The sequence below is a fragment of the Colletotrichum godetiae genome (genome assembly GCF_030913485.1).
Source record: "Colletotrichum godetiae strain CBS 193.32 chromosome Unknown BDP55scaffold_10, whole genome shotgun sequence".
NCBI lineage: Eukaryota > Fungi > Ascomycota > Sordariomycetes > Glomerellales > Glomerellaceae > Colletotrichum > Colletotrichum godetiae.
This window is the reverse complement of record NW_026851258.1, coordinates 112,771-138,153: the sequence shown is the minus strand read 5'-3', so window position 1 is coordinate 138,153 and position 25,383 is coordinate 112,771. Positions and strand designations below refer to the sequence as shown.

Sequence of the window (25,383 nt, the reverse complement as noted above, 5' to 3'; positions counted from 1 at the left end):
CACACGCTAGCCATCCACTTCCATCTTGTCCTCGGCAGTATCCTTGGCCTCGATTGCTTCTTCGACATCCAATTTCGGTTCAGGATATGCCACCGATATCGAGTCTTTTGACTCGCCGCCGATGGGGCCACCACCGTTGCCGGGGCCGTTTCCGGCACAAAGACGGTACTCGCCGTCGTCTTTTCGCTCGATGATACCTTCTTCAAAAGCCCACTTTGCCAGCAGCCGATCAACACCGAGTCGCTGACCTTCACCCTTCTCCATATGCCTGCCAACGTGTTCAGTCCATTCGTCCCAAGAACCAGGCCCTTCGAAGATGACTTGGCAGTCTGACTTGGGACATGCCGACCTCTGAGGCGGCGACCGGCGTGTGACGAGGCAAGTAGTCTGCATTTCCTTGACGTGGCCTTCCCACTCAACTTGCAGCTTGCTATCGCCTTTGGCAATGGCCTTCTTGATCGCGAAAGGCGCATGCATGCGGCGAAGATGCTGCGTGAAAAGATCTTTTCGATTAAACTCGTTCCCCTTGCCCTCAACGGTGCTCTGTGGGCAAGACGAGCAGCGATAATATTGCAAGCAGAGATGTTGGGAAGCAATGTGACGCTTCCACTCGTTCTTTGAACCAAAGGTACTCGTACAACCTGCGAACGAGAAGGCACAAGGGAACGGCCTTGTATGTGCAGCCGCAATGTGTTTGCGAAGCGACGATGAATCCTTGAAGGGAGCATGTGTACACAATGTGCACCTTGTCTCTTGCTTCGGTGTCGCTTTCTGCAAGGATCGTCGATGCTTAGCCTTCGCATTGGGTGTACTCATATCAATCGAGTGCATCGTGTCATCTGCACCAGAATCATTCGCGTCGTGGGAAGACCCCGTGTCCTCGTGATTGGCAGGCATCGCTCCATCGGGTAGGGTCGTACGTTGCCGCTCTACGGCCGGCGGTGCCTCATCGCTCAAGTGGCGAACATGGCTTAAAGCTTTCAGCTGCTCTGCCGCTTCCTGCATTTCTGCCGAATCCTCCACATCATCTTTGCCTTCAACGATCGCGGCGGCAGCGGCTGCCGCTGCAAACGGCACGCTGGACGGGGTGGTTTCTATGCGGTTTGCCGTTTCATGGAAAGATGCGTCTTTGCTGTCTAATGAACGCTGGTGCGTTGCTGGCGTGCTTGCTGCCAGCTCTCGCGCTTCCAACAAGATGCGCCCGTCTTCGACCTCCTTTGCTGTGGCTTTAGGGATTCCTGCAGAGCCCTTGAGCTTCTGGTACAGGTGAATCATGTTATGCGACGTGATATACCCCAGGAAACAGCAGACCTTATCATGCTGGACGACATTCCATATTGAATGGGGCATTGATATCAGGAGCATGGTGGGTGGACCGAGGAACATTCCTTCGACTTCAATCTTGGCAGCTAGGGGCGGCGTGTTGTGAAGCCAGCCATTGAAGAAAGACATGTCTGGACTGGCGTCTCCAACGAATGTCGTACACACAAGTACTCGTGGCTCATCGAACCGTAGGTCAGCAACAGACTCGGGGTCAATGAGCTGGTCTTCGCGCACAGCCCTCGATAGTGGTTCCCCATCAGTAGTCCCATTGCGCGGCGATTGCTGTTGGCCCGCCCGAGCAGGCAAGGGAGCCAAGCTCAAACTTTGACCTTTCCCGGGTGTGAGAGTGAAGCAGATGGGAAGTTGGGGCGAGGGTGGCGGAGTTTTGCTGGCACCGTTTGTGAGTTTAGCTGCTGTTGCGTTTTCCTGCTGCCTCAGCTGTACAATCTCCTCGTGTAGCCTCGGTACGCTGAACGGTCTGCCTGCAATGCTCAGCTTATGCAAAGCTTCAATCAAGTGATATGTGAAGGATTTGCCCGCAGCCTCTCTGGGGTTCTGCTCAGGACCGCCGGCAGCAATAGCTTGCTTGATACCATGGCTCCCAGAAACGGGTATATCACGAACGGAGCAGGCGTCGAGCAACAACAGAATATCGGACTGGGCATCTTCAAACAGACAGCGTACGCCGTCCCACTTGAGCTTTGCGGCATCTTCTCGGGTATTGCTGTGGAAGGGCGGTCAGAAAGGTGAGGAGACGTGATTCGCAGTAGATTCTGGACTCACCATGCCCAGTAGAGCTGATTGTCCAACCCGGAATATGCATAGCCGGCGTAGTAGATGATCAGCAAGTGATTTGGCCGGGCATGTTCGAGAAAGGAGGCCATCTGGACCCCAAGCTTGATGCTAGGATTGGGTACGGTTGGGATGGCCCATCGATTCGTCTGATAGTAGTATCGGTCTCGTAGTATGTTCTCCAAGGCCGCCAGATCGGCCTCGGCCGAGGTATCTTCCTCCCAGCGCAGCAGAAGCACAGAAACGCTATCGTAGGGTGCGCGCTCGGTTTGGCGCTGGATCAACATGGCAGCATCTTGAAGATGCCTCGCGAAGGATTCGAAGTCATGGCGTTCGGCTGGAGGGGCCTCCGAGGCTGGGTGCTGCTGAGGCTGGATGGTTCAAAACACGGTTAATTACAGCAGCTCAATGAATCTACGGGAGCGCAGAATGAAATTCTCACCGATTCGTGGGGGAAAGGAGCCGGCTGTGTGGTGTGATTTGACGGCGACTCCTTTGGCATAAGCCGCCGCTTCTTGGATGGCTGGGGTTGTTCCATCTACAGATGGCAATGGGGAGACAATTTGTACAATGGCGGGTTGAGATTGAGATGCGTTATGATCATGGAGGCGCTCAATGGAGGGGAGAAGTTTTGGAAATCAGGCACTGGAGCAATTGGGCGATGGCTGAATTGTCGTGGGCAGTGATAATTGGGGGGGTCAGAAGAGGTACCGACGTCTACGTACAGCCTCGTTGCGGGAGAAAGGCAGGAAAGAGATGGAAAGGCTCTGGGCCGATCCTGCCTCTTCTGCAACGGGCCAATCAAAGCTCACCAGGTACTCTCTAGTGGTCCGTGCAGCAAGGCGGGCAGACGTGAGAGTGGAGCACCCTGGAGCTTCCTTCCTAAGGTTCCCTTCACCTTGCGCCGGCGGTGACTTACCTTCATTCCCATCGTGTCATGAAGCGCGTCCTCTCCCTGCTTAAAATTGCTTCGTTCTCTCTTTTTCTGGCTGAATCCTGCTCTGTCTTGCCCAATCTCGCGTTCAATCCAATCTGGTAATCCCGCCTTTTCATTGCAAACCAAAGTGAAATTCCGACGGCGGCCACTTTTCTCACCTCGCGCAGACATCAAACATCCCCGTCACTCGCCCTCCATTTCCTTGGGCAACCTACCTACCTTACCTTACAACTCATGCAGTTTGACTGGGCTGAGTATACTACCTCGCATGTGTGAGGTGTGAGTATGTGGTGTCTGCCCGGTGTGTACCTCGTAGTGTGTGTGTGTGCCCCTCATTCTGCCGCCGCCGCCTCCTCACGCCTTTGCCGTGCTGCTAGGCGTCCAAAAAGACCTGATAACTGGTCTCTCTCATGCACCCTGCCTGAATCACTGCCATTTACTGGTGCCACCTGTACAACCTTGTGCTGCAAGGCAGCTCCGTTGGGCATGCCTCGGACGTCCAAGGCCACGCCAGTCCGTTCCCTCACATCTCATTCAGTCTGTCAGTCACTCACTCGCTCACTCATTAACTCACTCACTCCATCCCCCCCGTTCTCAAGGTCATTCTGAATTTAGTGCTTGTGTGCTATCAAGGTCACGAAGTTGGCGTTTAGCACGGCTACACTCGATAATTAGAATTGACTTTTGACGTCGGGTGTGTTTATGGACCTGAGCTGGCCTGGCCACAGCACCTGCCACCTGTCATCTGTCACACATCCCATCCTTCATCATCATTGGATTCATGCCCGTCCAAATCTGTCTGTCAGTCTGTGTCTTGCCGACACTGCAGCACAATACCAATCGGTGCTACCGCCGCCACACACGAGGCGTGGCAGCCCAGTCAGGTCGGCTAATGTAGAGTCTGACAGTCAACCGGCGAATAGCGCCGCGAGGCCCGCCAGAGAATCTGTCAAGTCTAGGCTTGGATTGACCGACAGACTGGCAGCGTGGCAGCATGGTAGCATAACAAAGGCGAAAGACGGAACTGCTTCTGCTTGGTTGATTTCCAACTTACACTTTCTACCCGCGTCGGAAAGGCATGGCTGCAGGCCTCTAGTCCCACCGCATCCGACCCTTTCACCTCTCCTCATTCCATCCCCTTTTGCTGCTGGCCAATTGAGCTTGCACAATCGAGTCTCAGCAGTTTCCAGTGCATCCGCCCTCCTATCGGCTGTTTTGCTCCGTCAGCTACACCTTCCAACCCACGCGTTGCACTATTGGGCCTTATCGTTCGCCTCCGCGTTGTGAGAGACACGCACGTCGTGTAACACATCTCCCAGCGTCTAAGTGCTCAGTCTAAGGTATATATATACTCTACACCCCATGGTCTTTACCACTTCATCACCTCCATCATGGTCGCGCTTCGACACTGCCAGCTCTGTACCTACCGGAAAGCACCAGCAGCTTGACCGTGTGTCATCAAATGTGTGCTAGGTCTCAGTAGGCGGCGCTGATGGTTTGAATGGGGGGGGGGGGGGTTCCTCTCTGTTAACGGGGAGTATAGCTGTGGGAGGCTGGAAGCTCGTAGATGTGGGGGATCATGCAATTTAGATACGCGCTTGTAGCCAAGTCCAGGCCATCACCCACTGTCGGTAGCGCAAAGAAGTCGCCGAGGCACGGTGAAAATAGAATTCGTCTCATCATCTGCGCATGAGACCATCGCGATTGCGGCGGCAAGGCTCGGACGAATTGACGTAAATTAAACGTGCCGTTCTAACACAACGCAATTGTAACTTGCCAGGCTCGTCACCCCAGTCAAGTATTGAAGTGTTTGTTCCAGGCATGAGAGATCGTTTCCAAAGATGAAGCAGGCCGGATGCAGTCCGGGTATGGCGTTGGCTTCAAACCCGACAGGGCACATGTTCGCGGCTTGATGACCCGTTGAAGGTTCAATTCCTCTCCAACATGCATCTGCCTGTTCTCTTCGCTGCCGACCTGGGTCCGCGGAAACAATGCTGGGGTCGATAGCTGTGGGAGCTCCGGGCGCGGCTTGCCCCGAGCCGATAAATGGACCCGGACAAGGAGGCAGTCGGTGTTAGTCGATCCGTCTTCTCCGGGTTCTCCCAGCCTTTTCTCCCTTGCTGGTTGAGAACGCCGAATGCGATGAACAGCACGCCGGTCCCGAAACCTCAGGGAATGGTGGGACCTTCTGCGCCACCTTGACTTGGCCGCTAGCGTGCCTGGGGTGCAATGGACAACCGGTTGACGACATTGCTCCAAGGAAGGAGCTTGAAGACACGGAAGGCGCCCGTCATTTAGTTGAGGTGGTAGAGTCGCCATGGGACCGCATCTCCCATTGCCAAGCCGGATAGAAGGACCATCTTCTTGAGCATAGTGACCGAAGTAAGAGTCCGCGTCTGGGATATTCCACGGTGGCGGATACAAGTGACGAGAGGAGAAAACGAACCCTTGGTGCGGCGCGGAGGGCCCGGTCAAGGATGAGTCGCATCACGGCATTCGGTGTGCGGGCCGCCTGGAAACAAGTCCACGGGTCCTTGGGATTTTTGGAGTTAGGCATGAACAGGCCTTTGAAAAGGTGTTGACTAACTTTCTCATCGGGCTGGTGAAGCCTTTCCTCTGTGCACTGCAGGCAGCAAATGAGCGGTTTGGGGTTCTATCGCCAAGAAGCACTATCCAGGATCGTTCCAGGAATCGACGACCAGGAGAACCGTGTTTTGTCACGCGAGCGCTTCCAAGTGGCGACAAAGGCTCTGAACAGTGAAGTTCGAAAGCCCAGAAGAGAGGATTGACGAGTGAAAGAGTTGAGAAATCGTCCAAGCCTTGCACAGCCACGCGGGAAAGAGGCTTCGAGCTTCTAGTCCGGTAAGAAGAAAACACCATGACCAATCAAGACCTTGGGCCGGCGGGTTTTCTCAACGCTCGAGGTGGGAGCTAGCGCGGCCAGGCGGCACATGCAAAGCTGAAAGCTGATGGCGCTGCTGACGTATGGGTGTGGTCATCCGAAGGGGTCCCCTGTCCGCTACATCAGCGAGTGTGGGAATGCCTACACAGCAGGCACTGGGATACTGCTGGCGAGCCCTCGTGACAGCTGCTGCTTGACAAGTAAGAAACGCAGTAGATTGGATGTTTGGCAGCTAAGTTAGATGATAGAACCTCAAAAGACTCGGTTCAAAAACGAAGGGGCTTGGAATAAGTATACAAAGATGGCGAATTAGCATATACCTCCTACTCAGACGCGGGGAAGGACTTGGCTGCTGCTCCTCTGAGGTCAGAAACAAGCCAAGACCGTGGCAGCACGGCCATGTCATCGGGGCCTAAAGTGGCCGAAGATCTGGTGGGGTACTTCCGCACCTCAAACCATGGGTAGACAGATTGTTGAGTGTTTCTCGGCCTCGGCCTCCGCTCGGAGCCTGTGACTTTGAGGTCTTGGGTCCTTTTGAAGGGACCATCTCGAGATAGCGGGGCATCTGTCAGGGCAGAGGCAGTATCCGTATCCATGGACTGCTGCGGCGCTGCTGCGTGGGTACTCGCAGTGTAGGTTTGACGGCCTCAATTGGAGTCGTCGCGAAAAGAGAGGTTCGAGAATGGTTCTGGTTCTAGTGCAGGTCCCCGGGATCCTCCAGCAAGGAACATGGCCTCAAAGCCTAATGGAAGGCCCCCAAAGTCACAGGTGCCGGGAGAGTCGTGGGCGGACGGTCGGTTTCAAAGGCCGCGATTGGGCGGGGTTCGCGAGTAGGCGGGACTGCGTGGAGAGGGAAACATTTTGCGTCCCTGCGGATTAGTTTCGTCTACAGTATAGACAGGCAAGGTACGGAGTACTGGCTGCGAGAATGCTGTGCTCCGTAACTTGCTAGCCTATCGAGCCGTGTATCTGCCTCGCGGCCTGCCTCGGGGTATCTGTCGCGTCTGCAGGAGTCTTGATTTATCCGGTTCGTCTTGGGATGTCATCTCTGGTATATTCCGAGAGGCCTAGACCGGCTGTGTGAGATGGAAAGGATGCTCGCAAGTTGCAACGGTCGGGATGTGAATAGCAGGCAATGTCGTCCTCTAGGCACTTGCGCTTGCTTATCTTACCTACTCACCTACAGTGCAGCAGATACTCATGTTTTTTGTGGTAAGAAGATGAGCTTGGCCCGTTCGCTCTCTCCGCAAAAGACAGAAAGAAAGGCACAGAGAGACAGAGGAAAGAAGGACCAGACTTCCATCCGACCTTCCCACCCCGTCGTCCCGAGGCAGGTAAATTGGAGGAGTATCTTACACCTTCCATCCTGCCACCAGTGCCCACTGGGCTCTCTCCTTCCATCTCCCACTTTATTATTTGCCTCTGTACCACTTTCTCTGCCGGTGCTCCCTATTTCTTCTTCTTCTTCTTCTTCTTCTTCTTCTTCTTCTTCTTCTTCAACTCCCAAGTCCCGTCGGCGCCTTCCCGTCATAACTTTAAGCTTCGAACAGGAATCGAAAGGAAGAAATAGACCACCTTCCCCCTATCTCACCTTCGCCGTGCTGCAAAAACGCACCCAGGTCAGAGCTCTACGGTCCAGGTACCCCTCAGCGCCTCATTGAAGAGAAGATCTTGTCCTAGTTGGATCTCACTCCCGCCTCTCACTCGTCGACACCACAAGGGAGGGAGCCAAGACACCGGGGCCTAGCAGCAACGGCGGCCTTCCATTCGTGCCCATTCCCAAGTCGCTACAATACCCTGGGCCATTTCTAAATTAGCTGCTGTGGCGTCACACGCAGCCGCGGACTGTTAGGTTGAATACAGGTTCTCGCTGGGGTTTCCTGTCTCCCCGCCGCCATCACCATCGCAATCGCTACCAGCCGTGCAACCGACCATCTTCAGACTTTCGCGCATCTTCCAGCCCAAGCTGCAAATGCGACAACATTCTGCTAATCATCGGTAGAGTGACCACAAGTGGTGAGCCCCTCCTCCACAAAGTGGGCAAGTGACAGGGTTAGCCAAGACCCCATCCGAGTGGATGGTGCAGGGCGCAAGCCGTTTCTTTGCGTCACCCTCCCATTCGTGATCAGGCCTTGTACTTGTATTCGCAGGTGGGCAGTGGATTATTACCATCTGCACTTTGCCTTACCCGCCTTGCCTTGCTTTGCCTAAACTAATCACCTTACTTACTTACTCACTTGCACCTACAGTACTAGTCCTTCTTCTCCCAATCTCCTAAATTTTACATCTCGCAGAAAACAACATCCACTTTGCGAAAAACCAAACACTTTACGACCGCCAACAGACATTTCTCAACGCCAACCAAAACAAACCCCACACCAAAACCAAGCAGCCCAGTGGATCGCGACCAAGCTGGCTGACCTGCGGGAGCCCGCTCACGTCATGGACCGAGACCTCAATGGGGTCAGGAGGAGGGACACCACAAAGGGTCCCCCCCTACGCATCCTGTCGCTAGGTAAGCAAAACGAAGCAGATCGGCCACTTTCGCGACACTCAAATCGCGCGCAAGACCTGTAAAACTGGCCCAAAAACGCCTACGCACACAACTGACATGGTATGAGACAGATGGCGGAGGAGTCCGTGGTTACTCCATGTTTATCATTCTCCAAGAACTCATGCACCGCACCTTTGTCGAGATCGAGGGGAGAGCCCCGCGACGAAACGAAATCCCTCGGCCTTGCGATCATTTCGATCTCATCGTCGGAACCGGTACCGGCGGTCTTATAGCCTTGATGCTCGGTCGACTGCGCCTAGATCTAGAGCAATGCAAGGAGCTTTACGTCAGGTTGACGCGCATGGTCTTCGAGACGGACAAGACCATCGCCGGCATTCCATACCGCTCAACCCTCTTCAAGGCCTCCAAGCTTGAAGAGGCTATCAAGGAGGCTGTGAGAGAACACACAGTGTATCAGAAAGAGGGCAATGACGGCACTGAGAACGATGTACTCAGTCCTCTCAGCGGCTATAACACCTCAAATCCCAGAAGACATGCAAGCAACGCCAGCACTGTCAGCTTCAGCGCACGAAGCCCCCAGGCCCAGATGGCACGACCTGCCTTCAACTCGCGTTACGGCGACCCAAACGCAAGACTTTATGACGCAAGAGAGAACAGGACCAAAACGTACGTATTTGACCACAATGACTGCCGGCCCTCTGCCTGGCATACCTGCATCGTAGCAGACTTTCAGCTGACATTTCCTTCACCTAGCGTCGTCTTAGCAATGTACAAAGGCTCCCGCAAGGGTAGCCCCGCTGCCGTATTGCGATCCTACGATTCGAGAAGGGAACCCCCGCCAGAATTTGACTGCAAGATCTGGCAGGCTGGACGGGCGACTTGTGCGATCGGCCTCGCATTCAAGCCTATTCAAATCGGACAGTCCGTATTCCACGATGACGGCGGTGGCACCTTCAACCCTTCCCCCGAGGCTCTTGACGAAGCCGTAGTAAACGAGTGGCCTGGTCGCGAAGTCGGCGTGTTTCTCAGCGTTGGCACTGGCAGACGGCCCAAAGGAAGTGATGCGAACTCACAGATGTGGTACGAAGGTTTCCTGGGAGAGTTTGCGGAAGCCCGCCGGAAGCTCATCTCCAAGATTGAGGGATGCGAGGCGATCCACGAGCAAATGAGGAAAGAGCACTTGTTAAAGCGGAACGTCAACGTCGAAAACTACTATCGTCTCAATGTGGAGGTTGGCGTCGGCGAGTTTGGTATGAACGAATGGCATCGCCTGGCGGAAATCAGCACGAGCACACGGCAATACCTGAGGCGGGAAGTCGAGCAGAAGATGATTCAAGGTGCCTCTGCGAAGATGGCCAAGATTCACAAAGCGAATATCAGGTTTTCCCGCCTGCCAGAAGTCCCTGAACTGGTCAAGTCAAATTCGGAGACGACTGAGCCAATGTCGTTTGCGGTGGAATTGCCAGCCGAGATCCCCACCTCCTGGCCACCACACAACACGCCGCCTAGCCGCCAATCTTACGAATCTGGTTCTGAGCACTTGCACATCCCTTCGCCAATGAGCCCTTCTCCAAGGAGTTCCGGCGAACGACTGCAACCATCGCCATCGCCGCGGCCTGAGCAACGGCCCCTGCCCCCAGCAAAGGATGATGAAGTTGACAGACTCGTTGTCACTGCACCCACCCCAGCGCAGTATCGTTACGCAGCAGGCGCTGATAAGATTGCTATCATGAGCCCGGATGAGCATCCGCGATGGCAAAACCAGCCTTACAACAACGGTCCAATCCAGCAATCGCAGCAACCGCAGCGTATTCCACCACCGCTGCCTCCTAAGACACCACTTCCGGAACACCAGGCAGCAGGAGGCCGCCGTCCCGTTGGCTCGTCGCCTCTACCCTATCCAGTGGATGACGAACCTCCACCAGTAAACATGGCTAGAAAGCCGGACTACCGCGGGAGGTAAACGAACGAAGATCAATTGAATACCCCGTTTCTCCATACGAGAACACTCAGAACGCAGTAATACCAACGGAGAAGTGAATATCAGAGCTTTGCTGGCTTGAGAGGCTTTGACTCTCCCAGAGCACGAAGCAAAAGGGAGTTATTTTCGGGAAATAAATCAAGTTTTAAGGGGGATTTAGTAAAGATACCATTCCAACGCATGTGTTTCCACTGGCCATGTGCAGTGGTTGCACAGCACGCAGCCAGTTTAATGAATTAATGACTTCCCTTCACGCTTAGACATCTTTCTTTCTCTCAGTCCCTAAAATCTCAGTGCAGCCAGCGACTTCCAAGTCCGGAACCTTCCCGCTCTCCCGCCGGTGGCGAGAACCCGAGAACTCGGTCGGCTAGTGGGCCAATACGTCACGGCAGAGTGGGCCCTGCCGATCGCGAACCGGCCTTAAGCTTAAAAGGCACGTTCCCCTGAGCTTGCCATAACGTCCCTAATCTCATTGTATTTCCATTGTATTTGATCACATCGACTCTCCGTTGACATGCTGGAACTTCTATTCTCTCGGCCATTTCGTTGCGCACTCTGACAGACCAAAAGCTCAAAAATTGGGGTCGAGAATGAAGCTCCATCCGTCGACACAACATTAACCCTATTGCACCAATCTGTGATGGCATCAGCACGATACTCAGCTAGCCAACGGGGCTTTTTCAGGCTCACTGCCCATGGCGCCGTACCAACGTCGCCAGAGCAAATGCGAAAATACACAAGGGGCATGCCAATGTCTCATTCATGTTCGTCTCGTTCCTCCCTACCACATTACCCACGGTTCGCATCACAGACCAAAGTAAGAATCGGCATGAGGTGGGGTTTTTCGAAGCATTGGGAACCCCCCAGGAATGCCACCTCTACTAGTCCAATCGAGACATTTGGGGGCCGACAGCGGGCTTCTATAGGCACGGTTTACGAAGCCATGTCTCTATGAACCCGTTTTACAGAAAACCATCCCTCATTTCTTGCTTATTCGGTGCGCCACGAACAGGGCTGACGAATTCCGCAGGGCACTTGGATGATGGAGTTGCCCAAGGGCGCTAGCTCTGCCTTAGCGGGAAGCCTGGCCCAGCCCTTCTTGGCTTCTGCTGTAGCTGACCAGTTCGTTCCTTTGGCGACGTTGATTAAGTTTGAGGTCTCTAGATCCACGAGATTGAGCACAAGCTAAGCATCATGGGCTCACTTCAGCTGTCTGAATTTGGACACACATGTTTTGTGCTAGCGCACTTGCTTGATTGCGGTTGCATCGTTTCGTCACAATGTGGGCGTCACATTCCCCAGCATGGAGAAGGCTTTTGGGTAGGCTTGTCACGAATCTCGGCACATCAAACTTGCTCGACCGTTTTTCGCACATTGACGAACCACCGGCTTCTCTTTGGTTCTGCATTCTTGAACTCAAGAGTCCGCCTCGGGCTTCACCGAAAGCGGGCCGTTGAAAGGGCTTCTGAGCCTATTGTTCTGTTTCGCCGGCTAAATCCGTTCTCAACCTTCCAGCTTGACGTCACATTGCTGCATCGACTCTATCTCACAAGTGGCATGATATTACAAGGACAAGTGTCCAGTCTCCTTTTGACAAGGCTCGAGCATGACAAGCCGCCAACGATGGGGCTTATGCTTCGTAGCTTACACCGTTTCTGCGGTCAGCCTATGACTGATACGATGGCTGGTGCCCCGTGGCTTAATTGCCCGATCCATGAACGCTTCGAAAATAGAGCGTCTGCCGCAATTGTTGATTGCGGTCAGGAGACATTCGCGGCAGCGATGGGAGGAGGTGTTGAGCCGGGCGTATCCTTTTCACAGCAATCACTTACAGTCTCGTTGTATTGGGATCGGAATTCGTAACTCTCGATCCGATGTCTCGACATCGATGCATCAGCCGTGTCCCACGGAAATTCCATCGAAGCGACTGGTCCAAATACGCTCTCTCTCTCTCTCTCTCTCTCTCTCTCTCTCTCTCTCTCTCTCTCTCTCTCTCTCTCTCTCTCTCTCTCTCTCTCTCTCTCTCTCTCTCTCTCTCTCTCTCTCTCTCCAGCGAGCAAAACCTTGAACCATCAAACTACCACTTCCCGGGTTTGGGCTTTCGCACTAGTGAGGAAGCTAGTGCACATCAACCAAACCCCAAGAAAGAACCAGAGGGCTGGTTTGTGGCTTTTCCTCAGTCCAGCTCGATTCAAGGAAGGTATCCCCATGACGCTAGACCAAATGTGTCAAAATCCGACGACCTGCAGCTCAGACAAAGCCTCCTTTCTCCTTTGATCTGGCTTCGACAATGTCCTTTTACTCTTTTCTCCGATTTGTTTATAAGTCAGCCTTACCAGGAAAATTTCAACCAGATTCTCGGGTCCAAAGTCACGTCATGTTTGGTACTGTGTCGCCGCCGCCACCGATCTGCTGGAAAGGTGGAACAAGAAAATAAGGACCTCAGGAACGGATGCTCCGTGGAAGACGAAAGCGGGGAGCATTAGCAGCAGAAGCAGAAGCAGGAGCAGAAGCAGCAGCCGCCTCCCTGCTGTTTTAGACGATGTCCGAAGGCTCGCAGCAGCAGCGGGCGTCGCGGAACGCAGCACGCGCTGAGAGATCAACAACCTCCTGTGGGCAGTGCAGGCGGAGGAAGCAGAAGGCACGTACACTGAGTGTTTGAGACTTCTTTTTTCTTTTGGCCGTGTACTTCGTGTGCGGCACTAAGTGTTGGCTGATCACTTACAAGATATCAAAAGAAGCGTCTTCGCTTCGTACCTATTTAGCCCACATGTCTGAGAGCCACAGGACTAACTCAGATACAGTGTGATCAAGGTCAGCCATGTAGTAACTGCCTCCGCCGTTTCCCTCAACCAGTTTGCGAGTATCGTGTGGGCAAGTAAGTCCGAAGCCCAGTCCCCATTCTCTCTTGCCAAATCCACGACTGTTACCACACTCTTGTACAAGACCTAACACGACAGCAGCCGCATACCGGGAACGTCTATCTTCCTGACGCCTGCCAGAGCAGGAGGTCGTGGTCCCCTCCTCTCAACACTCCCAGGAGTAAGCTCTCCTCTGATACAAACGTCTCAGTCAACAAGACCACTCGGGAGTCCCTCTGTCGCCGGCTGGGCTGTATCAGGCCTCTCGACGTCACATCCAAGCCCAAGTTCGGAAACGGCAGTATATCAATCTACGACTGGTGTACAACGGTTAGATTCAGAGCTCCTCAATACCGACGCGGAATGCCTTCCGCCATTGGTTTCGTGGCTTCCACTGGCCAATCCTGACCGCAGCATACTCGATGCCGATACCTTCCAAGCATCGCAGCAAGTCTTGTCACATCGACTAGCAGTCCCAAAGTTGATTTTCGACAACTTTGAAACGGTCCTTGATGAAGACAACACTCCCCAGCATGGGCTGAGTCCTGGAGCTTGGTCACATCCAGCAGAGTCTAGGATACAATTCTCTGGGCGACCAGCCAGCGGGATAGACGAGCAAATAGCACTTTTGCCTGTGGACCAAACCCCCTTGAACAAGAAACTACTCAGACTTTGTACGTTGCCACAGCTCCTGAAAAGCCAAAGAATTGATACTGACGAGCGAGTACAGATATCGCGGTTCTCTCGCGCTTCAAAGCTTCTATCAACGGCGACCCGAGCCCCAACAATCCCTTTATCCGTCACTACTCTCCCTTCTGCCTTCAAGATCCCCTGGTAATGCGAATTATTCTCTACACCTCGGCCTGCTTCCTCCACGAGACTGGGGATGTACGGACAGATGTCCTGCGGACTTACAAAGGTCAAGCCATCGCAATGCTCAACGAGAACCTAACAACGGACAGCAGCAAAAGTAGGGCGTCAAACACCACCGCAGTCACCGCAGCAGACGTAAACAGCTCAACCACCCCGACAACACAAAAGCCCGGCGATGCGGCCATCGCCGGCGTCATTCAGCTTACCGTGGCTGAATGGTACTGGGGCGAATCGGACCAGGACCTACGATACCACCTCAAGGGCTTGCGAGATATGATCAGGCTACGCGGCGGCTTCAATCAACTCGGCATGGACGGCCTCTTGGCGAAAAACGCCATCGTGTACGTAGACCTCTTATACTGTTCGAATCATTACACGTTTTCCGGATTGAACTTGTTGCGACTGTTATACCTTGGTGTGTTGATGTTTGCCTTTGTCGTGTCCTGACAATTGCTACTCACGTAACCGTATGTTTGTACGTTCTGTATATTTTACTTCCCGCATTATTGCTGCGTCCTTTATTTGGCTTTTCCGACAATTTTCTCGTACGCAGTATCTTCCGCCCTATTTACCATGTTTCCAGTTGTCCGTCCGACCCTCTCTGGTCTTATTTTCGCTCTAGGCCTTGACTCTTGACTCGTTTGACTCGCGAACGGATCCTCTTTCAACAAACGATATGCCCGTCTGGCTCGTCTTTACCTTCCCGATGAACTGACTCATATGCACAGTCACGATGTCTCCATATCCCTCGCCCATGAAAACAGCCCACTGCTACTGACTCTGTCGCCCTCGGACGACGACCGTGAAGGCGGAGGAAGCGGATGCAAAGGATCGATGGGGTCAGCGACAGCAGGAGAAGCGGCAAATTCAGCACATCGGGTCTTGGCGACGCCATACGCCTTCGTCGACCCTATAAAGGACGTTCCCCTTCGCATGGCGAACCTATCGCCTTTGGTTTCCCATCTACCGTATAGCGGATCACTCCCATCTTTCTCCGATTGCGCCACGAGTCTGCGCATCCACCCGGCGACGGCCTCGATACTCGACAATGTGAGATATCTTTTCTGCGTCGTCGACGCGATTTACGATGAATCGACGGCATCAGCCAGCACAACTACCCAAGCCTCGCTAAAGGCCCGATCGATGGGAAAGTACATGTATGAACATATCAGCGGTCTTCACCCAACCACACCTGGACATCGCCAAAGTCTCTCCTCAGATCCTCCTACTCGAACGAGCTCGCCGCCCAATAGCAATTATTCTGCCGCCTTCGACAGAGAATCCATACGAAGCGGGAGTATGTCCAGCACAGGTACGGCAGCCGGACCTGGCTCCATTGGCCCGGGCCGATCACCTTCGGGTCCGAATTCCGACTCCACCACAACATCCGAATGGTCGTCAACCAAGTCACATACCCGAGACGCTAGCGATTCTCCGACGAGTCCTCGATCCGTATACCACCACCAGCAAAGTCCGGATTTCATGTACCAGGTTATCCGAATGACAGCGTTACTTTACACGCGGGCCGTCATGACCCGGACGCCGCTGAGCGGGACATGCACGGAATCAGAATTTCTGCAGATCTGGACAACGACATGGCGCGTACCCTTGTCGGCATGGAACGACACGGTGGGCATATTTCATTGGATTATGCTGGCTATCGCGCCGGCATGCCACCGGACGCCGCACGCGCGCTTTGTGAAGAACATGGTGACAATCAGCACTCTCACGCTCGGAGTGGAAGACTGGGCAATGGCTATGGGTGCCGCGTCGACCGGCATGCGGCTGCAGCATTGGCTCGAGGGCCAAGACATGGGAGAGCAGGAGGAGTGGGAGGAGTAGAGGAGGAAGAGAGGGATGGAGCGGCATCAGCAAGAGGAGACGGCGCTCCGGGAGCGAAGAGCGGTGAGTGGGTGTGTAGCCAAGAAACACACGACGATTGCTGAAGAGACTCCTCCTTTGTGGTGGAGTGACTCCGTTCCCGCAAAGTCATGGATATTGCTGGACACGTCGGTCCACGGCCGCATATTGCAGGTTACGAAACCCGACAACGAGGGAAAATATTTCCCTTCTATCATGGAGGTGTGTAGGAGGGGGCCACTGGCAAGCAGCAGATTACTGCGTTCTGCGTCGAGAATGACGTCCGTTGAGCGTAACGTCTGTAACAACAACAAACCTGCCATTCTCGGGCTGTCCATTCCTGGGATTCGAAAGACTTCAACTTGCCACGAGGTGGTGAAGAAGGCGACGCTGCCGGCGGCAACACCGCAGCGCAGCGGTTTCCTTCCAGGGGGTCAGCTTGCTGCTGGAAGCTACTGCATAAGGGTAACATTGGGAGAGGAAAAAAAGAACAGACAGGGGAGGGAGAAGGCTTCATGGACAGGGTAACTGTCCAGGGGGGGGCCTTGATATATGGCAGGGTACGGAGTACAAGGGAGGTGGTTTTTTTGGCATCACGACAATTGTGCGAGAAACAGTAACTTCGTGCCTGGGCCATAACGTCGTCATTTCCAAATCCCCATCAACAATCCCTACGATCCGACTTCCGAAATTACTCCTGGGGAAGCGCTTGCACCTTCCGCTGGCAAAGTTCAACCAAAGACCGGGGTCAAGACGAGCGAGCATCAAGAGGGTGGGAACGAGGGAGGGTACTGGGGGAGAGGCTGGCCTGCGGTCATGCTGCGGCCTCGAACTCTAAAGAGTGGGTGACGATGCAGTCCCCCTCCTCTTGCTGATGCTCCCCTCGTCCCTTTTGTCCCCTTCCCCCTCCCCCATAGTAGGGTGTGTGTTATGTTCCAGTTTGCGGAACCGTCCCAGCAGCGGGCGCCCAGCAGACGATTCCTCTCCTGACACTTTGATGGACGATACAACGCTGCCCACGTTTTTGACGGCAACATGTAACTCGTCACGGCCGGGATGGGCAGCGTTCGAGGCCCCCGTGAAACGGGCGACCATGCTGAAAGAGAGAAGTCGCAGAGAAGTGCGATGCCAGGCGGTTGTCCGTTCGCTCTGCCGGAAGCCACGTGGACGTGCCAGAAGCTGCACTGAAGAACCCTAAACCGTTTGGACGCCCTATTTCCCGTTCGACCGCTTCCCCGGGAAACGAACGATACGCTCGTACGCAATCTGTGGAAGCGAGGTCGGTCTGTCCGCGTCCTGAGTGGTATCGGTAATACAAAGGGCCGGTTCTGGCTGACCGACAAACGGTAGAACGGAAGAATGGAATGGCATACTCCAGCTCAACCACGGATATCACAAACCCCTTGTGCGGAAGTGAGACACGCATAGGTACTCCGTACAGAGAGCCTGGCGGATTCGGGACGGTGGTTGGCAAGTGGATCTCAAGCACTCCCGAGCCCGTCCGTACGTAGCATCCGCACTTTGTGCCGGGGCAGCGGCTGGCTGTGCTGGGTTCTTTGACGGTTGGACTTTGTAGTGTAACCGTTCTAGCGGAATTTCCGCACCCGCAGTTCTGTTTCCTCTTCCGTCGTCCGGAGGTGACGTCAAAACTATTTGAAGCCCAAAAAAAAGAGTTCAAGGAGATATCCGCAGAAGACAGCCTACACAGTAGAGGCATTGGCGGCGTCGATCCCGAACCTCCGCTAAAATGATTCCCTGCCAGGAAAGCCTGAGTTCGATTTGACGCATAATATGAGAGCTTCCGCAATGGAAAAAGGAAAAGAGGAGGAGGAGGGTGTATGATGGGATGTACTATGCAGATCGTAGGACCAGAGACGGGTGAATACAAAAGATACAAAGGCAAAAAGAGAGAAAGAGAGAGAGAAAGAGAGAGAGAGTGTGTGTGTGTGTGTGAGAGAGAGAGAGAGGGAGAGGGAGAAACATGTGGTGTGGAACTCTGGAAGCAATCGTGCCGTGTAATTGTGCTGCGTGAGGTGGTGCATGCAATGCGATGTCCCACGAGCAAGGAAGAGCAAAGTTGAAGGAAGATGACTTCCCCACGGATAAGGTACGTAGGGGTGATTGTACAATGTTCGCTCATCAGGGTGGTGCGGAAGAGACAGAGGAAAGAGGAGAGCAGTTGTCGCAATGTATCCGTACATTGACGACCAAAGGTACAGACATTGCATCCGGTACCTTGCGATGTCCAATGTTGGTCGAATGAGAACAGGCCGTGTTCACTTGTTTTCGAAGCCCAGTCCCGGACGGAGGAGGGGGGGGGGGGCGGGCGAAAGGGTTACCCGACGAAAGGTTTAGAGTTCAGAGCCACGTTCCACGGCGTGTTTCGAACGAATTCCTTTCCCAATGAAAGAATGGATCGAAGTACACGCAGAAGGCTGCCACGTCCTGTGTCAGATCAGACTCCGTTTTCCTTGTGTGTGCTGAATTTTGATCTATACAGAGTACCTTGCGGCCACCGCGGTGGCAGGGAATCTTCCTTGTGTGATTGTCATCAAGATGCGATGAGAAAATGGCACCCTTCAATGTCGCTCAGTGGGCGGGCGGGCTGACCTGACGGGCTTCGCGGGCGCTGACCGGGCAGGGGACGGGGTTCGTCTATTTAGACTTTAACTTTGGCCTTGCAGAATGCGTTGGTTCTCACCCGTAACCATGAGATCTGTATGACGCCGTTATGCGTTCTGTGAAAAGAGGACTCAACCTTGCACCAAGTAAGGTATTCGTAGGTATCCCCTACGAAGTATCCTTACGAAGTCCTGTCCATCGTTAAACCTGAATCGTTGCCGCATTCGCCGTTTGCTCGACTCAATCAATGCAGTAATGACGAGATCAAATCAGGTTGGCTCAAAAAATAAAGTTGAAGTCAACTCAAGTCGCCTCGTGTCGCATGAGATTAAGCCGTTGTTCCTGGCCAGTTCGACTCATGAAAAGCACATGGCGTCGTGCCCCGTTAGTCGTTCGCGTGCCGTCCATTGGCCGCAATTGTTGTTACACCTATGCTAGCAGGTTGGATAGCTTCTGTTGTTCCAGTAGCTAAGACTATTTCGGCTGTTTTCGAGAAGTTTCCGTGTCTAAAGCTTGATCGTCGTTGATACTCTGTGCGAGAATGTTAGTTCAAGATGGTGGCGCCCATCAACCCTTGACCATGGACCCTCGTGCTCTCGTGCCTCTGTCCAAATCTGTCGAACTCGCCTGGCGGTTAACCTGACCATTGCGCTTTGATGCTCTGAAGATGGTCTCGATTTTTCCCTTTTTTGGGCCAAGGTTCTTCTAGAGTGTCTTCTGGAGCTGCTCCATTCGTTCTTTGCCCACTCTCGTATTGCGCCAATGCAAGTTCAAGTCTTGTTTTCCCCCTTTTTTCTTCTCATGTCCACAGTCCCGTCAGTCATGAGGTCGGCCGCCGGCCTTTTGCTGCGGCGAAGATCTTGAGATAGGCGTAAAGTCAGATGGGTACTTGCGCGCTCTGACCTTGACAAGTCCTGCAGCAAAGCAAAGTACCTGGTGAACCAGTCGGTGCTGGTGTGAAGCGATGATATCCCGTACTCGCAGATTCGAAGCAATGCGACTGTCCGATAAAACAACGCCCCCCCTCTAAGGTTTCCCTCAGCCCTTTTTTTGTACGGTATCAGGTAGCTGCTCCCCAGAGCCCCCCACTCGGCCGGCAAAGCTGGACCCGATACCGGTGTCGGCCGTTTCCCGCTGTCTCTTCACCGAAGCCTCTGCCCACCTTGCCCGCCTCTGCCACTGCCGATGCCGCAGGCCATCGTTTCTTAGGTAAGCCTCGCTGCCCTCGGTCCACGGATAAGATGCGAGATAAGATAATCTGCAATGGTTGAGCATCGGCTCCTCTTCTTGGCTTAGCGCGCTGAAGAATGCGGTATGCACGATTTGCATTTCCGGCAGATTGGGCCACCGAATCTCTGGGTATCTCATCAAGGTGGCCGCCGCATTTCCAGAGAATCAGTAGGGCAGAGTCGCAGCAACTGCGCACAATGTCAGCCGCTTGCTTCTTCGAGAAATCCGACCTCATCCATTGCGTCAGTTCGGATGGGACAGTTGCCATGCGATAATTGATGCAGCCACTCAGAGTCAACGGTCCGCTCTCTAACGTCCTCGCCCACGTAGACCCTCGCAAGCGTGAAAAGAAATTCATGTCGGCCGAAATGCAGACTAATCGCTGTCCAATCTTGGCTCGTCGATTGAGGGGTTCCCCCCGCGCGATGAGAACCAGGCATGCCTCGCGAGAGGTGTCCAAAGTCAATTGTCCGTCATGGAGTTGCAAACTTGGTCCAATTGCGCGTGGCAAATAGCTCTTGTCAGCTATCTTGTGTCTGAACTTTCGAGACCAGCATGGGATGGGGAGGGGTCGCGAGATGGAGTTTTGAAAATTGCCGTATACAATGCTGAGCCGTTTCCTGCTGTCCTTCTCGTTTTCTTTTGACATCTGATCGTCTGAACTTTCGCTCCCTCCCTTAAGTCTTTGGAAATTCGCCAGCAAACACATCGGTGCTTGGGTGCGCAACTAGCCTCGGATTGTCTCATCTGCTTCGTCCCTTGACTCGCGCTCGCAGTTTACCCTAAGGTATCGACTTCCGGAAAACGGATTCAACCATCGGTCGGATTTCCCACAATCACCGCATCCGGGGTGAGAACGAGCTTGAAAGAGAGCTGTCGCAATCCGAGTAAGAACCACCATGTCGGACACGTCGTCGGCCGACACACTGGGCCCGCCCTCCATGTCGTTCCGGTCCGAGACCACGGCGTTGCTACCGAAACCCCCGGCGGCCAAGTCGGAAGAGCCCTACGCAGTCCGGCAATGGCTGGCCGAGATCCTGCTCCTGGCTAAAGCCGCTGTCCCGGTTATCCTGGCGTATACGCTGCAGAATAGTCTGCAAACTATCAGCGTTCTTATTGTTGGTAGACTTAGCCCGGAAGCACTCGCCACCGCTGCCTTCAGCTACATGTTCGCCATGGCGACAGCGTGGCTCATTGCCCTGGGTGGTACGACCGCGCTCGACACTCTTGCGTCGAGTAGCTTCACAGCATCTTCGAACAAGCACGACCTGGGCATTCTGTTGCAGAGAGGGATCCTTGTTTTGTCGTCATTTTATGCGGTGGTGGCAGTGCTCTGGTGGTTCTCCGAACCGGTGTTCCGGGCGCTGGGCCAAGAAGAGTTCATCTGCGTGCAAAGCTCGGCGTTTTTGCGATGCCTGATCCCAGGCGGGTTGGGGTACGTGTGGTTCGAGGCCATGAAGAAGTATTTGCAGGCGCAAGGTAAGTCAAGGGTCCTCAGTGCCACCTCGAGAAAGTCAAAGAGTGGGAGAAATAGATAACGGCACTGACGTGGCTGTGACAGCGATCTACCGCCCAGGCACTTATGTGCTGTTGATTACATCCCCGATGAACGCCGGGCTCAACTATTTGTTCATCCATACTCTCGGCCTCGGCTTGTATGGTGCTCCTTTGGCGACGGGTATTTCGTACTGGCTATCGTTTCTCCTTCTTGTGGCCTATGCCATCTTCATCCGCGGCAAGGAATGCTGGGGCGGTTTGGAGCTCCGGAAGGCCATCAGAAACATCGGACCCTTTTCCAAGCTCGCACTTCTTGGAGTCGTCCATGTTGGCACTGAATGGTGGGCTTTCGAGATCGTGGCCTTGGCAGCCGGGAGACTTGGCACTATCCCGTTGGCTGCTCAGTCTGTCATCATGACGGCAGACCAGATCATCAACACTATTCCGTTCGGTCTAGGGGTAGCAGCGTCGGCAAGACTAGGAAATCTGCTGGGAGCGCAGCGGCCTCGAGACGCGGCGATAGCAGCACACTCGGCAGCAATTCTGTCCGTGATACTCGGGAGCGTTGTTCTTATTGTGCTCATGGCGACGAAAGATGTATTTGGCAAAATTTTCAACGACGATGAGCGAGTAGTGAAGCTCGTGGGGGAAGTGATGCCGTACGTCGCACTCTTCCAGATAGCAGATGGTCTTAACGGATCGTGTGGTGGTGCTCTTCGAGGCATGGGCCGTCAGTGGGTCGGAGCTGCGGTGAATCTCGTCAGCTATTACGGTGGAGCTCTCCCCGCCGGCATCTACCTCGCCTTTCACGGCTGGGGTCTCGCCGGCCTGTGGATCGGACAATGTGTCGCCTTGTATCTGGTTGGGGCGTTGGAATGGGTGATTGTTGGGTTTAGTAAGTGGGAAAAGGAGTGTCAACGAGCGATCGATAGACTGGACGACAGTAGCAGCGACGACGAGGTTGAATCTGAGAGCACGGCCTCCGGTACGGTATAGCAAGACCGGGAAGAAAGTATCTGGAAATCAGTGTTGTAGCCCCGGAACGCGGCAGGAAGGAAGTAAATCAGGAGACCAAATTATACGGGCAGATATTCGTAGCCATTGAGAAAATTGGACGAGGTAGATTATTCATGATCATGAGCAATTCTTCGAGTTTTAGTAGCCAGCTGATTATTTCCTTGAGAAGTACAAACATAGCACATGACGATTGAAAACGTGGAAGCTGCAGCCTCATCTGTACTGAGCACCTGCTTGCCTTACAGTAAAGTCGCCTGTGACCCAAGCCGAACCTCATCAGAATTACTCCCGTCTGTACGGATACCTTCCTGTGTTCTAGGTATATCAGCCATCAGGTAGGAACCCAGGCCCCCAACTTCCCAACTGCTATACTTGCCCAAAAGAGTAAGGGCTCTAGCTCCAGAGCGGGGGTTTTACGTTTACGTGCTAACATATCTTGCTTTACATAGCACGAGTCTGGGTTAGCAAAATATTACCCATCAATTTGCTGCGAGACGGTTGTGCCACAGGTCTCTTCAACCCCGCCAACAAAACCCCACTACCATCACGAAGCCCCCCAAGCATTGGAGGAGAGAGCCGATGATGGCATTGCTTGCGTGCCTGGCTACTGCACAACGCGCATTTATGGTCAAATAAGGAATTCTCTGAAAGATTGTCAACCATGTCTGAACAAATAAATTATTGAGACACCCTTCAGCCCTCTCAATCTCTTCTTTTCATCTCAGACCAGAAGTTCGTCCAGTACCCAATCTATTTATACATTCTGCCTTGACAACTGCTTGACTCAGGTTAACCGCACGGCTGTAATACAATCTCGAACCATATATTTGAGAAACCATGGCCCCCATCGGAGTAGCTATTGTTGGAGGAGGTATCTTTGCCAAGGAAGAGCATTTGGTGAGGGAAACCACCTAGCCGATATCGCCCATCCGCGGAGGCCGCGTCTCTCTTTGTCACTGACTGTCTAAACAGCCTGCTGTGGAAGCAAGCGACAACCTCAGCCTCAAGGCAATCTTCTCTCGCTCTCTCAAGTCCGCCCAGGACACGGCCAAGCTCGTCACCAAGTCAGCCTCACCTGACTTGTACTCTGACGACGCAGGCGAGGGCAAGTCCTTCAAGGATCTCTTGGCCCGTGATGACATCCAGGCTCTCATCTTGGCCCTGCCCATACTGAACCAGCCCGACTACATCAAGCAGGCCCTTGCTGCCGGAAAGCACGTCTTAGCCGAGAAGCCTATCGCCGCCGACATTGCTCGTGCGCAGGAGCTGATCGAGTATTACAAAAAAGTGTCAGCCGAAAAGGGCGTGACCTTCGCCGTGGCCGAGAACTACCGTTTCCAACCCCGCTACACTACGGCAAGAGACGAGGTGCGGAAGCTAGGCAAAGTCATCGGCTTCAACGTGAGGGTCTTTTTCTTCGTCAAGCTGGGCGGCAAGTACATTGAGACCGCATGGCGCAAGAAGCCCGACTACCAGGGTGGGTTCCTCCTCGACGGTGGCGTCCACTTCGCCGCCGCCCTTCGCCTGCTGCTCGGCAAGGACGCGGCGCCGGCCTCGGTCGCTGCCTTCTCGGACTTGACCCGGGAGCATCTACCGCCCATTGACACCATCAATGCCGTCGTCAAGACCAAGCAGGGCGCCACTGGTTCCTTCGCCGTCAGTGTCGGCTCAACCCTGAGTGCCTTCGACTTCCACGTGGCGGGCGAGAACGGCAGTGTGACCTTGTCGAGTCACGACCTCACCGTCAAACCCTTTGACGGCGAGGCAACAACAACTCACTTTGGACAGACGAGTGGTGTAAAGGAGGAGGTCAAGGCCTGGGCCGAAGGTTTAGCCGCCGGAACACCCAACCCGCTGCAATCACCTGAGGAGGCGCTGGCGGATTTGGAGTTCCTCGAGAAGATCTTCACGAGTGGTGAACAGGATGGCGCAATCCAAAAGCTGGATTTGCAGCTGTAAACTTGTAAAGGAACTTGTTCAGAGATAAGCTCCAGGGCACAAGTGGGTGGGTGATAGAGTTCAATTTAGAGCTTGTTTTCCCTGCCATCCACCACCAGAAGTCGCCGCAGACCCCTCCGCATTTCGTCCTGCATTCCGGATGCGGTTGGACGACCGGTAGATCTCTCGACAAAGACGTGGGTAAACTCCCCGACTGCTCTCACCTCGTCCACTCCCTTTTCAAACAAGGCAATTTCGTATGTGACGCTTGACTTCCCCAACTTGTTCACTCGCAGCGCTAATTGAGCGACTGCGGGGTACGCAATCGAAGCAAAGTAGTCGCTATGCGAGTGTACCACAAGGCCGTACTGATCAGAACCCAAGGGAGATAGGCCACAGTGCTCGATCAGGTAGGCGTTGACTACGGAGTCGTATCTGCAGTCTTTAGCCGGGCGCTGCGCGGACATTAGCTGGATCGAGAGAAACATACAGGAAATTGTAGACGCTATTGTTCATGTGCTGGTACATATCATTATCGGCCCTAAGAAACCTTGTCAATCTCTGCCCAAGCAGCAAAAGCACAAACGAATGAAAGCGAAATATGAGGTGATGAGAATGATGAGGAGATGACGGCTACTGATACGCTGCGAAGGCGCCCTCCTCTCTCAATCATGAGCGTAAGAGGTTGACGAAGGAAAGGACAAAAGGGCGTCCGCTTGCAGCACGGACAAGGCCCCCTTGAAGCTTTGCGAGGAATGAGCCCGGTCCCTCCGTTTCGAGGTCGATAGTAAGGGAGGAAGGACGAGAGGCACCGAGGAGTAGGTAGAAGCGGAAGCCGCAATGACAGCCTGTGTCAATGGTGACGAGATAGAGGTAAACTCACCATCGTGTCCGGTAATCTAAGATATAGCCGTAGTCCTCCCTTCGACGCTGCTTTAACTGCTTGTTGCTCGCCATGGCGGTGCTCTTGCGAGATAGAGGAAGATCGGATATTTGGAGCACGTCGTAGGCGGGGATGCCGAAGGTACTGGTCCT

At 53.9% G+C, this 25,383-nt stretch overlaps 8 protein-coding genes across 8 annotated transcripts; 4 read left to right on the top strand and 4 right to left on the bottom strand.

Moving 5' to 3' along the window:
* Positions 1 to 6: 6 nt before the first annotated feature.
* On the bottom strand, positions 7 to 2,653 carry BDP55DRAFT_547318 (uncharacterized protein; the record flags this gene model as incomplete). The annotated part of the gene is made up of 3 exons (XM_060568728.1): positions 7 to 2,047; positions 2,107 to 2,486; positions 2,558 to 2,653. The coding sequence occupies 3 exons, from the start codon at positions 2,651 to 2,653 to the stop codon at positions 7 to 9; spliced, it is 2,517 nt and encodes an 838-aa protein (XP_060432412.1).
* Positions 2,654 to 8,446: 5,793 nt separating this feature from the next.
* Positions 8,447 to 10,703, top strand: BDP55DRAFT_654971 (patatin-like phospholipase). Its single transcript, XM_060574286.1, has 2 exons — positions 8,447 to 9,135; positions 9,223 to 10,703. The coding sequence occupies exons 1-2, from the start codon at positions 8,606 to 8,608 to the stop codon at positions 10,430 to 10,432; spliced, it is 1,740 nt and encodes a 579-aa protein (XP_060432411.1). The 5' UTR covers positions 8,447 to 8,605; the 3' UTR covers positions 10,433 to 10,703.
* A 2,289-nt stretch (positions 10,704 to 12,992) lies between these two features.
* On the top strand, positions 12,993 to 16,026 carry BDP55DRAFT_691989 (uncharacterized protein; the record flags this gene model as incomplete). Its single annotated transcript, XM_060577052.1, has 5 exons — positions 12,993 to 13,062; positions 13,265 to 13,328; positions 13,726 to 13,985; positions 14,042 to 14,525; positions 14,913 to 16,026. 5 exons carry the CDS (start codon positions 12,993 to 12,995, stop codon positions 16,024 to 16,026), a joined length of 1,992 nt encoding a protein of 663 aa, XP_060432410.1.
* An 859-nt stretch (positions 16,027 to 16,885) lies between these two features.
* Positions 16,886 to 18,358, bottom strand: BDP55DRAFT_27743 (uncharacterized protein). The gene has a single exon (XM_060566458.1). It carries the CDS (start codon positions 18,182 to 18,184, stop codon positions 17,090 to 17,092), a length of 1,095 nt encoding a protein of 364 aa, XP_060432409.1. The 5' UTR covers positions 18,185 to 18,358; the 3' UTR covers positions 16,886 to 17,089.
* Positions 18,359 to 19,415: 1,057 nt separating this feature from the next.
* BDP55DRAFT_27488 (uncharacterized protein) lies at positions 19,416 to 21,053 on the bottom strand. The gene has a single exon (XM_060566447.1). The coding sequence runs from the start codon at positions 20,603 to 20,605 to the stop codon at positions 19,727 to 19,729; it is 879 nt and encodes a 292-aa protein (XP_060432408.1). The 5' UTR covers positions 20,606 to 21,053; the 3' UTR covers positions 19,416 to 19,726.
* BDP55DRAFT_654953 (MATE efflux family protein) lies at positions 20,545 to 22,538 on the top strand. The gene is made up of 2 exons (XM_060574285.1): positions 20,545 to 21,375; positions 21,458 to 22,538. Exons 1-2 carry the CDS (start codon positions 20,796 to 20,798, stop codon positions 22,387 to 22,389), a joined length of 1,512 nt encoding a protein of 503 aa, XP_060432407.1. The 5' UTR covers positions 20,545 to 20,795; the 3' UTR covers positions 22,390 to 22,538.
* Positions 22,539 to 23,247: 709 nt separating this feature from the next.
* BDP55DRAFT_546967 (oxidoreductase) lies at positions 23,248 to 24,369 on the top strand (the record flags this gene model as incomplete). The annotated part of the gene is made up of 2 exons (XM_060568704.1): positions 23,248 to 23,307; positions 23,383 to 24,369. 2 exons carry the CDS (start codon positions 23,248 to 23,250, stop codon positions 24,367 to 24,369), a joined length of 1,047 nt encoding a protein of 348 aa, XP_060432406.1.
* A 65-nt stretch (positions 24,370 to 24,434) lies between these two features.
* Positions 24,435 to 25,305, bottom strand: BDP55DRAFT_726102 (thioesterase superfamily protein; the record flags this gene model as incomplete). The annotated part of the gene is made up of 3 exons (XM_060579094.1): positions 24,435 to 24,783; positions 24,839 to 24,889; positions 25,232 to 25,305. The coding sequence occupies 3 exons, from the start codon at positions 25,303 to 25,305 to the stop codon at positions 24,435 to 24,437; spliced, it is 474 nt and encodes a 157-aa protein (XP_060432405.1).
* Between the last annotated feature and the right edge of the window lie 78 nt (positions 25,306 to 25,383).